The 17101-nt window shown below is 27.7% G+C and overlaps 1 protein-coding gene across 12 annotated transcripts in view; it reads right to left on the reverse strand.

Annotated features, from left to right (window-relative positions):
- LOC140050886 (calcium-activated potassium channel subunit alpha-1-like) overlaps positions 1–17101 on the reverse strand; it is a 103470-nt gene that overhangs the window by 15346 nt on the left and 71023 nt on the right. For 5 of the 12 annotated variants that reach the window (XM_072095870.1, XM_072095871.1, XM_072095866.1 and 2 more), the window contains 7 exons: positions 15104–15172; positions 14147–14233; positions 12972–13048; positions 11967–12032; positions 8687–8761; positions 4398–4448; positions 2734–2790 (listed from right to left, as the gene is read on the reverse strand). In XM_072095870.1, coding sequence (XP_071951971.1) covers positions 2734–2790; positions 4398–4448; positions 8687–8761; positions 11967–12032; positions 12972–13048; positions 14147–14233; positions 15104–15172 — 482 coding nt within the window. The remainder of the gene's footprint in view (positions 1–2733; positions 2791–4397; positions 4449–8686; positions 8762–11966; positions 12033–12971; positions 13049–14146; positions 14234–15103; positions 15173–17101) is intronic. The other 7 variants (XM_072095875.1, XM_072095874.1, XM_072095878.1 and 4 more) reach the window with 5 other exon arrangements.

The raw sequence follows: 17101 nt of genomic DNA on the forward strand, positions 1-17101 counted from the left end.
TATTCAAACCAGCCCTCTGACTGGGACTGAGTTTCATATCATTTTCATTTATTTTTTTATTTGGTAGTGATCAATTGATATATTTATTTAGGTTAAATTAATTAACAATCGATTAAATACAGAAAAAAAAAATTAGCTGTTGTTATGTATGTTAAGTGCATGATAATTAAAAATATTCTGATAAAAAACTGAAACCATATTCCAAGATTGTTGCATGCGCCAATGTGCTATTCTTAACTTGCTGCAGAAAATATACAAAAAGTGACAAACCTCGTCCCATTCAAATGATGGAAGACAATGAGAGAAACAATTTTTTCCAGGATGGACTCAAAATCATGATACCAGTATAACAAACAAGCAACAATGTTATTGTTTCCATAAAATAAATTAAAAAAACTTTTGCTGATCTTAAAATTAGTGTACGGTACAAAATAAAAGTTTTTATGGTAAAGTAGATTAAAACAGAATTATCAAATACAAATTTTGATGTTCTTAAATTTTAACGACGAACAATTCATACATGCCAATATGATTGATAAAAGTGCACCATTTTATTCACCGCTGACCACCTGACCAGCATGCACCGCAGCAAGCAATGAAGTAAAACCATTTTGTCAATAGTCTGGACTTGCCTGATGCTGCCGAAAAGCTCACATCCATTGGAATATGTGAAAGTACTCCGTACCTATATCTTTTCCCGGCAGAGGCGTGACTGCGACCATTTTGTTTATATATACGATCATTTTTTTCTACAGCTTTTTGTGGCGAAGCTAAAGAAAAGAAGCCACATGATAAAGATGCAACAATAAAGGAGTTTGTATGCTACTTAGTCTGTAAGCGAGAGGTCGAAAGTTTGAATCCTACCAGATTTACTTTTCTAAAGATTTTGAGATCAAGAAAATTATTTTATAATCAAGAAAATTATTTTATAATCTGTTATATAGTTAGTTTTATAAATATAAAAATATTTTTATAATGAATATGGTTATAAATTTAACTTTCGGTTTTAAAAAGAATAAAATGCGCTCTGCTTTTAAAATGTGTCAGTTATATAATTGTATAAAGTAAAAGTTTTTAAAAGTAAATATATTTTTATAATGGTAAGAACATTTGCAAAAGAACCCTATTGGTTGAAAAGCAAAATTGTTAAAAGTATAGTTCTTAATATATCTTGCAAAACAATTGTAAAAAAACAATTATATTAATAATCTAAAAATAGTACAAAAATAAACTTATTTTCCTATAAAATATATTAATATAATAATTGCAATAATATAATGAAATGCAATAAATTATAGAATACTAGATATGCCGCACTTCTTTATTACTAATATTCAATTATTATATCAAATGTGTCTTTACAGTATCCATTTTATTATTCATTTTAAGACAATTATATACGGTAATTGAAAAAATATAATAATGTCAATGACAAATTACAAAGTCACTAAATACATTATAAAATTTCTAGAAGAACACTTTTAAATTCTGTCATCTAATTTTTTCACAAGACCCAAGAACTATCACACAGGATAAAAAACTATTAATAATTTATGTTTAGAAAACAAAAAACTGATTTATTGTATCATAGAGATATTATAATATCTCTATGATTATATATACAGCATATAGGTTTATGAACATGTCAAAAACACCATGGATGAGAGGTCTAAAGTTAATGATTAAAGTTAAGGTGCCTGAGTGAATGACTGAATTCCCTCATAGTTTTACCAATGATGTCTATGTTTGTATAAAAGACAATAAACCATAACAAATTTTAAAATAAAATTATATACAATTACCATGATATAAAAGAACCTCAATTTAGGATGACTGTGGTAACATGACTCAAGAAAAGGCTGTCAAACCGAAACAAATGATCTTGAACTAAGAATTATGTTAAATTTATTTCCACCAAAATCCACTTATATATAACAAAAATGTTAGTAAAAACCGACTTCATATTTACAAATAGATGAAAAAATTGAAAATGAGATTCAATATTTTTATGATTTTTTAAAAATGTATTTATTTTTGTTAGGAATAAAAATGACCGATGAAGTTAGCGATTTAACCTGAAGTGACTGGGAAAAGGTGCACACACAAAAAAAAGAGAACAAAAAAATGTGCATGAAATTAGATGACGCATTGAGATATGACTACACTATGGTTTTTAGTATGCATGTGTATGTAGACACATTATATAAATATATATAGACATTTATTACACTACAAGGATGATAAAAACTACTAATAATATGTTCACACAGCCTCATGATTTACAGTTTTATAATAATCAAAGTGATTCCGTAAACTAAAAATGATTTTTTGTTTTATAATTTTCAAATAATTTGCATTTGTATAAATATCTAAAGACAAAAGTTTTCATACAACAATTAACTGAAGAATAGTTAAAATTAAAATAAAATTATCGAAAGCATTTCTTATATTTTATAGCATTTATTTCAATAAAATTAAAATAAATTCAATAAAAAAAACCCATACGTATTTGCTATGGAAGATATGCCTTTAATAGTGTGACTGTGCCGGATTTTAACATATTAACTTTTTCTTTAAAAATCTGACTTGAAATATCTGTTCATTGTCTGTGTGAACATAAATTTACTCTTAAAAATAGGAGAATAGAAAAATAACAACCATGTTAGTATAAAGAAATAAAAAGACATCCATGTTAGGCCAATCATATCACAGCAGTCACTTTAAAAATGTTACCTCGCCGATTTTTTCGTCTTCCCATACGGCTGTCGTATGGCCCTGTCTCATGCAAGACTATGGAAGGCAAAGTGGGCAAAAATCAAGCATTAGTAAACATAGTAGTATAAATAACAAGCAATACCTTAGTGTATTAGGGGGTGTGTTGTGAAGGATTGTGGGTATTTTGTGGTACTAGGATTGTGTGTGCCTGTTAAAGGCTGTGTAGGTGTAGTTTAAGGTAGGTGAGTCTTTAAAGCTTTTATACAATTATTAGCCTTGTTATTGGCCTTTCTTGTTCTTGGAAAGAAATTAGTATATATTATATTAAGCTAGGTTTTCAGGTAGAACATAATTAATTCAGTTGTTAAGGGATTTCCCTTTTAGGTATATAGTTTTACCTCAATAACAATCAATAACAATCAATAATAATAGGCCTAATAATAACGGGTATACCATGCATTAAACAGGATGTGAGTTTACAATATTTAAAATTGTAAAAACTAAATATACATTTTGATGTTTTTTACAAAATCCTGACAAACCCTTTTCAAATCATAATTTCTATTCTTAACTGATGTTATAATTTGACCGTATAAAATAAGGACTTCTCAACAATATCTATAATAATGGGATAATCGATCTGGTACAATATCAACTTATATATTAGGTTCTAAATACACAAAAAGGTGAAAATATGTTTGCGTTTGCAATTAAAAATATAATATATAAAATAAATACTAAACTAAACAATCTTAATATGATCCCTAATAATATTAGACCTACTAACATACATGCTTAAAACATCTAACATTCACATAAAAACTGTAATTACTATTTTTAGGCATAGCATAAATGGCGTCAAACACATTGTTTGATGTGAGGCTTAAAGGGGGTGATCAACATGGAGAAAATTTTATCTTTAAATTCTACAAAATCATTCAATTTGACACTGTATCATCATCTACCTATACATATATTTACATGCACTAAAACATGTACTTATCACAATCATTTATTGCAAAATGTGAATAGAATTGATTTTATTTTTATACTATTTATAGTTCACAAAATACAGAATAAAGTGAATAATGGCATACCTCTAAATCCATAAAATTACTAAGTTAAATCTTGAGAGGTTGTTTATATGAAAGTTAAAATTTCTTTTTGAGAAATTAATATTAATAAATACAGCAATATTAGCAAATACAGTATTCAAAATTAAATGATTTTATCTGTGCCCGCATGACATACAAATTTAATTATTTATTTATGCTGCAAAACTATTTTTTTAATTTGAAGACTTATTATTTTTGTAATTAATTTTACATTTAATAGTTACCATGAGTACCAGTATATTTTTTGTTTGATGATTTCATAAATATAAATTACCACTTTAAACGGTATTATTATAGTATTTGGAACTTATTAATTTTAAAGAATTTTATTATTTTAATGTGAATCCATTCTAACCATGTTAAATGTAGATTTGCAATGTAATAAAAGCTATGAATATGCAAATTACACACATGAATATGCATTGAATTAATGCAACACATGCAAATTAATTATAGGATTAGCGACCTACAGGGTTACTAGTTAATTTTCTATAAGTACACAGTTAAAATACAACATATTTATCAAGAATTCTAGTGTGCTGGTATCAATGGTGACCCCTGACCTACCAATAGTGACCCCAGACTGTCGAAGGTTACATGTGTAAACTGAACAAGAACCTAAATAAAATTGATAAATACAATATAAAGTAAAAAATACTTTTAAATGAAATATATGTGAAAAAGAAAATGTTTTTATCACCTTTGAAAGAATTATTTAGGAAATTATTTTGAGCTTAACAATAATAAAAGACGGTTAAAAAACAACTGAATAAATAAATCATTAATAAAAAAGCAATTGAAATAAAACCAAAAAATCATATACCTTCTTATTTCTTATCTTATAATCTTTCTCTTCTTATAACAACAAATTACCAATAAACCCGATTCAAAGATGTTTTATTTAGTAAACATTTTTTTTTTTAAAGTGTTGGTATATGTATGTTTGTGATAAATTTAGAAATGGTAATTGAAAAAAAAAATACCGATAGTAAAGGGTTTCTTGCGACGTTTTATAACAATCCGATCTAAGAGGTGTAATATAACTAAAAGCATTTTAAGTATTTTGGAATAAGTTTTAGCCATTATGTAAACTTCTTGTACTCATACGTCTTTATTGCAGACAACTGTGCAAAACGGTTTGCTCTTCGGTATCTTTAATTTATGTAAGAGCTGTAACGGTAGGTTTTTTAGCGTTTGGATATTGGCAAGCTCTTTAATTTACATGTAAGTTGATGCCAAGTTGCCGAGATGTTCTGAAATGTGAAAGATGTCGATAAGTTGACATGGAAAGTAAAGTTCTGCATATGTAATTAGGACATTACTAAAGGTCAAAGTTTAAGCCAAAAACGCATTCATACTTCTCATTATGAAAAGAAATAAATTGATAGATAAGAATAACTATAAAAAACATCCATGATGTTTTAAAAATAGGCTGTTAGAAAACTTATACCGGTAAATAATTTTTAAATAAAAAATGTTTTAAAAATTTGGAAATTAATTCTTATAATTGCTTTATTAGTTATTATTTTATATTTTTTTATCCGATTTATTAAAAAAATAAAAAACACCACACCTACTTGAATAAAGTAACATAAGTTATACATACATAATATATACATACAGGTGGTTATGAAAACAAAATTGTTGTGTGTGTGTGTGTGTGTTAATAGTTAGAAATTTATAAATACTGTTAAACAGTATACCAATGTATTTAATCTAATTCACCTATGACCTCTGAAAAATAAACCATATACTTTTCTAACACTAGATAATGAAAAAAAAACTTTCAAATAATGCTAAATAACAAAACAGTTATTAGTAACTGTTTAGTCAAGTAGAGATGGTGGTGGTCCTTTACACATTATTGGAACAGATAACAATTTATTGTAATGAAATGTTCACCAAAAAGAAACTCATTGAATTAAAAAAAAAACATATGGCATTAAAATAAAACAAAAATCACAAAAGAAACAACAAATAATAATACAACCTGTAAAAGAATACAAGATGGAATAAATTATAATAATTTTAAATGAATAAATATAACTTACAAACATATCCATAACTAAATATTCACATTGAATAAAACTATTCATAAATACGAATATTCATTATATAATTTACATTCATAATTAATATAGATAATAAATGTAAATATTCCTATATACATATCATATTCAACAAACATGTACATACAAAGTAACATACATTAATGATTTTCTTAACATAAATGAATATTCATAATAATAGTACTAAATATTCATGATAATAGTGAATATGCAAAATAGAAAATGGCAGTGCATGTCACATAATGAATAACATAATCCTGTAGATGAAATAAGTAAATCACTGTAAATAAAACATAATAATTATGAATAAATATGAATATATGATAACGATGCTACAAATATAAAATGTCATGTGATAGGCAAAAGCGCATGTGATGGGAAGAGCATAAACCGGAGAGCATGGGAAGACACAGGTTTGGAAACAAACACAGTTATACACACAATGGAATAATCTGCAATGAAAGCAACTATTAATGTCATAACTTATAAACCAACTACAGATTGATAATGCATATATGTTACAAATAAAAATATTTTTTAATTCTTCAAAAAAATGCGCTTGAAAACAAGTTAGCAGCAATGTTTTGTAAAGCATGGATCATGTCTTAATAGACCATTTAATTGACTCAAAATATCATCATCTGTCAATGGTTAAAGAAAATGAGTAAAAAATTATTAAATCATTGGTTATTTTTGTCATCGTTTTTTTTTTACAAATTTAGTTTTGGATTCAAACAGAAAAAAATAATTAGTATAATACTATATAATAATAAATCCAAAGGCAAATTACTGAAAAAAATGACAATGCTGTGGGTACTATATAATAATATATATAATAATAATATTTTGTTTTTTCCATTGTTACAGATTTATTTTAAGTTCAACAAAAATGGTCTATATTTTTTACATTTTAAAGCAAAACAAAAAAACGGGATGTTTTTAATGCCAAAATAATTGCATAATTTCTGGTATGGCGACCAATACCACATGATACAAAAATGATCTGGAGTTCAGGATGCTGACAACTAAAAAAAATTTCAACAAACTCATTCAAGACTTTAAATAACAAAATAAAAAATCTTCTAAATTTGATACATACGCAGCGATATGCCCGAGACAGATGGGGTGTCTTTCATGTCAGGGTAGATAGATGAATAAAATGAAGAAACATAGATGGATGAATATTACTAATATCATGCTATGAGGTATAACCTCCAGGTGCAAGGATGATTACTATATTAAGTATGGTAATGATTTTTGCTTAAAACTTAAGTGCTTGTTTTGATAAGATTTATTTGAATAAATAAAATATTATCTCAAGAAAAAAAAACTGCTGAAAGAAGAAATTCATATAAGAATTCTTTATTTTCCAAAAAAAACCGGTCAAAACCTTTCGGCCTAAATGCTTGTTATAATGAAATACCATAGAAATAATATATCTATGAATATACTAATTAAAGTTGATTTCATTTTAAATTCAAGGGGTGTTTTTTCTTTTCTTGAGAAATAATTGTTTATCCCATTAAGTGTTTCTTATACAAAACATGACTTTTAGTTTATGCAATTAGAATAACACTTTATACATTTGGAATGAATGAGAGAACTAAATTGACTTCAACTCAGGATAATTTGTAACAAGTCATTATTAACAATTTGCTAGACATTTCAACATACTCTTATTGCCATCTTATTTACCGCAATTTCAAATTTTTCCTGACAGTTTAAATAAAAATAATTGAGGCTGGAAATTCACTGTGTCAGCAAGTAAATTATTATAAAACTGTTAAGGAGTGTTCAATTTATACTTGTTTTCATGTTTTAATGATGTTCAAAAAGAAAAAATGTTTTCTATAAAATAAACATATTTATTTACTATAAAACTACACCTTTACACTATTGTAGATATTGTATATTAAGTTATGTTAATTTACCAATGTTATATTTACTATTCTAGATGCTATGATTGCCACTAATATAGATTTAGAAATGCCAGATTTAAAGAAATGTCAGAAATTTTGAGAATAAAATTTTTAAATATAGGCCTACAAAAATATATATATTTTTTAATAGTAGAAGTAATAATAGTTTAAATTCATGTTTAATTGCATTATGATCTGTAAAATGTTCTTTTCAAGTTTAAATCAATTAAACATGATATTGAAGAGTTTATACTTTTAGCTTAACATAAGTAAATATGAAGATGTATAGGCAGGGAAAACAATATTAGAATATACTAATAGTACTACATTATGATTTAGAATGTAAATCACTATAACTGACATTTATACAATTGAGTTTTTCTCATAATAAAATATCTCCAATTTAAATAAATTCAAATAGGTAGCAATTTAACCATACACGCCAGAATGTGTACTTTATATTTTAAGTATAAATTATCTTAAACACTGAATGACAGTTGGTGTCATATTAAGTTGATCTCATTCATAATAATTTACATAAACATGTTGATGCACTAATGATGGTGAAGCATGCAGTCAGTGGTATATCTAGTCTGGATGTGAGAGGGGTGGGACAGTAAAGGGAAAGAATAGACTGAAAGAGAAGATGAACATTTAAAATATCTTATCTTTATGATACCACAGATTTTGAATTCGCAGGAATAACCAAGGGAATTTTGAATGTTTACATCCCTACAGTTATCAACACAAACTTTCTCCTAGATATACCACTGTACAATTAGCTGTTAGTTGTCAGAGCTTATTTTTGGAAGTTTATAAAGATAAATTCTGATGATGTGAGGATGAGTAGAAGTCCAGCAGCACTCACCAGATGAATTCCCGTTTTCTTCCAAGGGTATTGATTCACCAACCTCGCTTTGATTTGTATATTTCAGTCCCTTCACTGATGAAACACCAAAAAAATGAAGTGAAAAGTAAGCAAATACCAAGAGAAAAGAAGAGAAATTTATAAGATTACAAATGAAAAGATTATAAGAATTATCATAACCATGACAACATTTGCAACAGACCAATTATGATCAATAAAAAAATAAACGAAAACATTATTATCAACTACTTTCAGTAGACTTCATTTTTAGAAATCAGAGCATGTTAAAACTAAAATAGCAATGATATAATTAATGTTTACAGAATTACTAAAATATTAATTGCAATATATTTTTATTATTATTGATATGAAATTTATGTTGTTTAAAAGATTGCATTATAAGTAAACAATAGTAATGTTAGGTTTGCGGTACACCATATGTTTATAATATATGGTTGAAAATGGCTTGAAGTTTCTCCAGAAGACGGTAGTAGAATAACAACGGAAACATCAAGACATTCTCAAAAATACTCTATTTCCTTTTGAAAACAAATGTTGTATTGCAAACCTTACTTTACTAGAAATGTATGTAAATATTATAGATACATTTGTGGAATATTGTTAATGCGATTTATTGATATTAATGATATTAGTACCTATATTAAAGTTTATTATCAAATATTTTAAACATTATTCTTATCACAAAAATACCATTAAAACCAAGTTTCATCTATGATGAATGGAGATTCTTAATTTTTACAAAATGGGAACATGGTTTGGCAAAGGTGTTTCCCTTGAGGTTATACAGTAACATATCCCTCTTTTGGAACATTTATTCAGGAGAAACTGCTATTAAAGGAACATTTAACTTGAAATTAATAAGGTGGCAGTGTATTTTTAACACAGTACACACTTTTGATGTCTCCTAAATAGGGGTCCTGCTGTATATATCATTTGAAATATAACATTTGAAAGATGTCTATTTCTTACTTGCCATTAAAATCACCATTTTCACACCTGAAACAGCATTATGTTTGAGCTAAAGTGGTATTCTTTCTTAGATTTATCAATTCAGTGATTTAATCGTAAATCTAAACTTTTAAATTCATGTTGGTAATGCTTAAAGATCAATCTTTTCATTACAGACTATTCAATTATTTATTTACATAATTGAAATTAATACCAATGTGCATATTAATAGAAATCAAATAAATGAAACAAGTGATCATTTATAGTTCTTTTGACAAGAATAATGGGAAATCGATCTTTAAATCTATTATGTCAATGAAGTCTAGAAAACTGAACAAAATAATAATCAAAAAATTGGTGATGATTTAAGAAATGAAAAACTAAAAATGAAGACAAAACCGTGATGATCTGAGATGATAATGACGATGAGTCTTACAGAACCTAAGCAATCTAAAATGAATTATTGTGAGTGATGAAAATACAACAATAATCTACAGTAGTATGTGAACAGAAATACAATGAATAACATAAAAGAATGCAGGCATCTTTCACTGCTGAAAACAAATCGTATCATTAAAATGTAGTAGTTCATTACAATAAGCTTAACCATAATATCATCGCTTTGTTATGCTTGGTTTCAACTAGAGACGCAATGCAAGAACGTAAGCACAATGTAAGTGATTTGACCAATCACAAGCAATGGATTATTCATACTGTCGCTTGTCATTGGTCAACTTACTTTACATTGCGTCTACGTCCTTGTGTTGTGTCTCTAGTGGGAACCATGTTTTACTCTTATAGGTATTTCAAATTATATTTATAACTAGATTTTAATTTGCATTTTGATTTATAGTAGGTTATTCGCGTCAACGCTGTGCATGTACATTATAATATGTGCACAGGAATTGGATGAATGCTATCCTATAAACTGATGTATATATGTATAGTGCTAAATTTGGTCTATTAACGTATTATAGGATATTAATTATGTGCACATTCCACCATTGTAGCCAGAATGATGCATTGTGGGTTTAATGTATGCATGTATAGCTACAAACTTTATTGTACATCCCACAATACATCCTCCTTAAAATGGTGGAATTATAAATAAATAAGGAGAATTTTTAAATAATATAATACAGTTGCAGTACATATGTTATGGTGGGTTGTTTATGGTGTTTTAGCTATAGAGAAGGCTGTGTAGTACATTTTTATAATTGCACAAAGCAAGCAATTTATTTTTAAAAGAATTACATTAAAAATATATAATTCAATTATATTTAAGTTAGTGTAGGCATTAAATATTGGGGATATTTTTATTTGTCTTTGGTTTAGTGAATCAAAAATAGATTTTAAATTTCAATAGTATGTTTGGAATATAAATATATCATTATTAACGATAATTTTAATGGAATGCAAAAGGGTAACAGGTTTCAGAGGTTCAACATCATTCAATTCAGGTTGAAGAATTTTATTAAAATTTTTTTTACAAAATAAGTGTTAATATTTATTTAGAATGAAATTATGAATTATGATGATGATATTATTGTTAATAAATCTACTGATGATGATTATATCATTATTATATCATAACGTTCTATACTATTTACATTATAATAATGTTGATATTGTGTATGCTGATTTTGATAATAATGATTATAGATAAAATGTTTTTGAAGATTAATGAAGATACCATGATCATGATGTTAATACTACTAGTGATTCAATTTTAAATGTATAATAATTATTATTAGGAATAACTATTATCAAATGACAATAAGGACTAAATATTGTCTACTTGAATACGTCAATATTGGACAGGTAATAGTACATTCCAATGTCAAAATGCAAGAGAAAAAGAGTGGTGTAGGGGCTGAGGAAAAGGAACAATAAGGATGACAACAAAACAAAGGAATACGACGGGAACAAATACAGGAGTAATAAATTGCGACTCCCAACATCAAATAGATACACATAGTTTCTGGATCAAATAACTTCAACATAATGGTATATAAAACAATCGTTACTGGTGGATACTATACAACTTCACAATTGAATTCATATTCATTAGGATCATGAATTGTATTTAAATTCTATTGTCTTGCAAATTCATTAGGTGATTTTGGGCGCATTCATATAGCACATGCAAATTGAATATATCTTAGTCTGGGATAATAATTTGGTTTTGGGGGGAAATCGTGCTGGTTGTAGGTCACTAAAATACATATTCATATCAAAATTTACATATTCATGTCAAAATTAACATATTCATGCAGCTTTTTGTTATAAATATTGTTATCAATAAAACAACCTGGAGTTCTAATGCTGGCTCTTGAGAATATTCTTCGATGATAAGTATTACGTCGCCGTTTGTTGGCTATAGTGAAGAGAGAAAGATGAACAAGAAATACACGTGCGCTTATAGACAAATTAATAAGTAAAAAATTAGAGCAATTGAGGCGTTAATATTAGAAAAAGAACAAAATATGAAACAACATTATCACAAAAAAATAAACAAATCATTTGTATATAGTTTACATTCAATAGAAGCAAATTTAACAGTTAGAATGTTAAAAATAACACATATTATTAGCAAACAAAAAATAAATAAAATCTAGCTAAAACTGTTAAATAATTATATAATGTAAATACAATATATAATAATAATATTGATAATAACACTGCTACTATATAAAGTATAAATTATTTGATATGAAACTATGTGTAAAGCAATAGACAATTTATTGAAATTGTCTGCCTAATTCCACCCCATATATTTTATCAATTTCTATGAATATCTATGAGCTATATCTGATTTTGTTCAAAATATCTTTTACTAATATATACTAAATATAATATAATATCTTTCAGGTAATTAGCTACTAAGAATAGCAGCCCTTATAAAAAATATAATGTCTATGTTTTAAATTTGGATTATTACAAGCTTTCATTTTTCTTCACATCTTAAAAAAATAATTAAAAATTGTTGCAAAGAAGATTTCATTTTCATACTATCCTATCTTGGGAATAATTAAAATATTATATTTAATAGCAGTATGCCTGGAAAAAATCAAATGTGGTTATTATAAAAAAATATACAAAACCAAATAAATGATGATAAAATTATCAACCATGATATCAAAACAATTACTAGAAATATTTATTTAAAGTCAAAAATGTAATTTTACTATATTAACCTAATCTACTGATTCATAATTAATCTTAATAATTAATAATCTTTATCAAATAAAAAAAAAGCTTTGTTGAAACATTTGATGGGATATTTTGATATTAATATTTTGTGTATTATAGTTACCATTGTCACAACTGCACTGTTTGATTTGAGCAACCTCTCTGATATCACCATGGCAAGAACGACAGTAATAGAATGCTCTGAAGAAAAAAATAACAACAAAGAAATTTTAAAATATTTGTCATGAGCTAAGCTAATTTACAATTCAAGAAAAAGGGGGCTAATGATTTCAAAATTGATAAATAATATTGTCAGAAACATGTAAATGAAAATAGTGATGAAGGAATAGTGATAATAAAAACACTGACGATGATGATGACGATGATCATTTTTAGTTGATGTACATAGAGAAAGTAAAAATGAAAGGAACACAGAAAATGAACTCAGAAACTGAGTGAAGTACTTGGAAAAATATATCAGGGAAAACTATATTCCGAGAGAGAGGGCTCACTACTTGATATTTCGGTCCATATTAAAAGAATGCAGAGGGCGTGGTATTTAATATTTCATAAGAAAGATACAGGTAAGTCAGATTTTAATATAATAAGCTTTTGTCACGTGACGTGATATATCAATTTTCCTGAAAATCAATAGGCATGTTCTGTAAGTATATACCTGTTAACACTAAAACATTCAGGACGATAACTTAAAGATGTATTGTCCCTTGAAACACAAAAAAACGAAGGTCAAAATATTCTAAATTTAAATTGGCCATGTCAAAGTAATATTAAAGTTATTCACTTTAAGTCGAAAATTCGAGCCAAAAAATTGTACGTAATTAACAGCTAAATTAATTTGATTACACTATCTGGAAAATCGTCGTGAGCGAAATTAAACAAAGATTTCAAACCACATACATACATTATGCGTGATGCTAATTAGGATTGTTTACAACCTGTCACGGTTGAGAAGGTGTTTTCACACAGATCGCGAGGAAGTTTTATCATTATGCATACAGAGTAGCCAAATAAACGCGTTGCATTATGAGATATGTTTTGATTGAAAACTTTGACTGGAAGTCAAAGTTATTTTTTGAACCAAAAAACGTCTGTATTTTAGTTAAATGATATTTTTTTTCTACTAATTTTTGGTGAAAGTTAATAACTATTATGATACTTCAAAATGACCTAACAATTGCAGGACGATAACTTAACAATTCTGGATGCTATCATGCTAACAAACTGACAAACAAAGAAAGTACTATACTATTAAGCAGGGAAGAGTGAAAATGATCTGACCTCTTGACTTCTAGTGCAGAGTCAGCAATAAAGAACCCCAAAGTTTGATCTTGTATCTTGACATGCGGTCCTGGATTAATTGCAATGCTATGGGTAGAATAATATCAATAATATTAGTTCAAACAAATATAATAACATGTTTTTCTATTTTTTAATATATAATGATTAATTTCTAGATGATTTTAATGTATATTACATACATATTTTGCATACACCACAGTTACTCATAGATTATGTCCCATTGGTATAGAGTACAGGTGATGTATTTGATGATGCCACATCTGAGACACAGATGATGTCTACTCATAGTTTTTTGATGATGTATCTATTGCAACCTAAGCTAACATGATGACTCTTTTGCAGCCTTATCTGTAGATGACACCCATTTTGTAGCCTTAGTCACACATACATGTGATAGCTTTTTGCAAACTTAGCTTAGGATGATTCAACCTTAGCTGCAGATGAATCCTCATTTGCAACCTTATGAATGATGTTTCATTTGTAACCTTAACCACATATATGGCTCCTTTGTAGAATTTGCAACCTTAGCCAACTGTGATGATGCATTTACAACCTTAGCAGCAGATGTTGCTTCGTTTGCAACCTTATTATCATGGATATGTCAGTAAACAAGTCACTTATTTATTGTTACTGATGTCAGTATAGGTGGCTGCCAATAATACTTCATTTTCATATAAAATGGCTGCTGATGACATACAGCAGGTAAATTTTGATCATTTGCATAACACAACTGCTGAATTTGTATTCATGGTCATGAACAATGTCTCCCTATTTAAATTAGTTGAATTTAACAACCCTGCTAACAATACATCATTTCCATATAACTATAAAGCTGATAATTAAATTATGTGCTTGGCAGTTAATTTTAAGTAAAAGTCAATTATTTACAATAAATGACCTAAAAAAACAAAATTAGCAACTGAAATATAAACTTACGTGCTAGTCTCTGAATCCACATTGGTCTCCACTGCTATCAGTAATAGTTTTAATTTATCGAAACATAATCTATAAAAAAATAAAATAGATAACATTAATTAGATATTATGATAATCATAAATTCAATATTCCAGAAAAATAGTTGTAATAAAAATCACTTTGCAATCAGCAAACCACCTATTCATTAGCAGGTGAATCAAAAGAAAGTTTTATGTATTAATTTAGGTTTTATTATACGTTTTCCTGAGGTGTTGGACAGAGTCTTTTATGCAGATCATGTGGTCATAGTAGAATTTATGTTGATATTATAGTTAGTAGTTGAATTGTAGTGGAGCTGTAGCTTGATGATTAACATGCTTGCCTTCCATTCCCAAGATCTAAGATTCAATCCTAATATCAGGGTTGCAGACTCTTTCTACTCTACTCCCTCAGCATAGCCTCAAATAAGACTTTAATTTGATTTTTAGTTCATCCATCCTGTAATTGGCAAGTTTCTCACTGTTGGATGAGTTGGAAATAAAAGAGAGTAACTGATCATCTGATGTGCTGATCATGTTTAGGCCCTTTATTCTGGGACCTGTGGTGGAACATCTTTAAATGGTGATGGACATTGGCCAATTAAGTGTACATCTTCCCTCATGTTTATCAAATGTTCAAAGTTTTGGGTACAAATGCCAGATAAAGACAAGTGGTGATGTAATATAAGCATGACTCTGAGACAACCCTAAAATTATTAATTCTCATCAAGCACTTTTAGTAAAAGGAAACTATAAATTAGAAGTTCGTACATATACTCTCACTATACGATTATACAGTACTATGGATGAACTTACAAAATAAATAATAGACTAAAAAATTATGATAAATAAGGCATTTTCGAAAGTAAATTACCATATGGTGGCTGTATCTAACACTATTAAATAGTGAAATGAACCTTGTAGTTAACTAAATGTAAATTAACCCATTTACAAGAACCATTAGGCTATATAACTTCCTTGTACTTAGACATGCAACTCAAATCAGTAACTTATTGGAAGATATGACATTCCATGATTGCTGCTAAAGGAAGGACTAAACGTATCTGATTACGGTCTCAGATAAGCCAACGAAAAGTTTGCAATTCATTATCAAAGTTACAAGTTGTTTTCCCACCAGAATGTAAAGATAGTCTTGAACATATCCATTTTATGCGTGTTGTTTACGGCGCCACCTACCTTAACCACTCAACCACTTTACTCGACATGATACATTCTAATAACTGATCTGTAAACTGTACATTATGTATTACAATTATTTCCTGTCATTTGTTCTTGTGCTCTCTAAAATTATTAATATTTTACATACAATATACACAAATCTGATAAGTATACATTGACCAATGTTTTACCTCCCTTGACTATTATAGCAATGATCATCTTTAGGTAATCTAGATTGTACATTTGTAAATAAATGTCAAAGTTTCAGTTGAATTGCAATATTATTAATTTATAAAGAACCAAAAAAAGTCTTGAAGCGCTGTGAAAATAGAGTAAGATAATATATTTTCAAACAAAAATATTTAAAAAAATAAGATGTTGGAAAAGGAAAATGGAGAAAGTTGAAGCCCATGCCAGAACCCAAACCTAAGTATGGGATGCTGTCGTCGCCAACTAGAGTTTGAACTAAGGAACCTGCAGTTAGCATCTAAACAATCAGGACTAGGGTGCCTCCTAACCTATAATATATAGAAACTGGCAGCATGAAAACCGAAACTAAACAAATAAACAGGTCTTATTGTAATACTCTTTTCTTTCTTTCCATGGTAGTCAAAACATGGGCTTGCAAAACAAGGAAGACCAGCACTCGCATACATTTATGTAATAGAGACATATACTGGCTGTCACAATAGAAGATAGGAAATTATGGAGGAATCTAGTCAAATAAGTTTACAGCATATGTCTTGGACTTGAGTAAGTAATACTCTTTAAAATTTTGTGGGAAAACATTTTTTGGAGGAGG

Source organism: Antedon mediterranea, chromosome 6 (assembly GCF_964355755.1).
Source record: "Antedon mediterranea chromosome 6, ecAntMedi1.1, whole genome shotgun sequence".
Lineage (NCBI taxonomy): Eukaryota > Metazoa > Echinodermata > Crinoidea > Comatulida > Antedonidae > Antedon > Antedon mediterranea.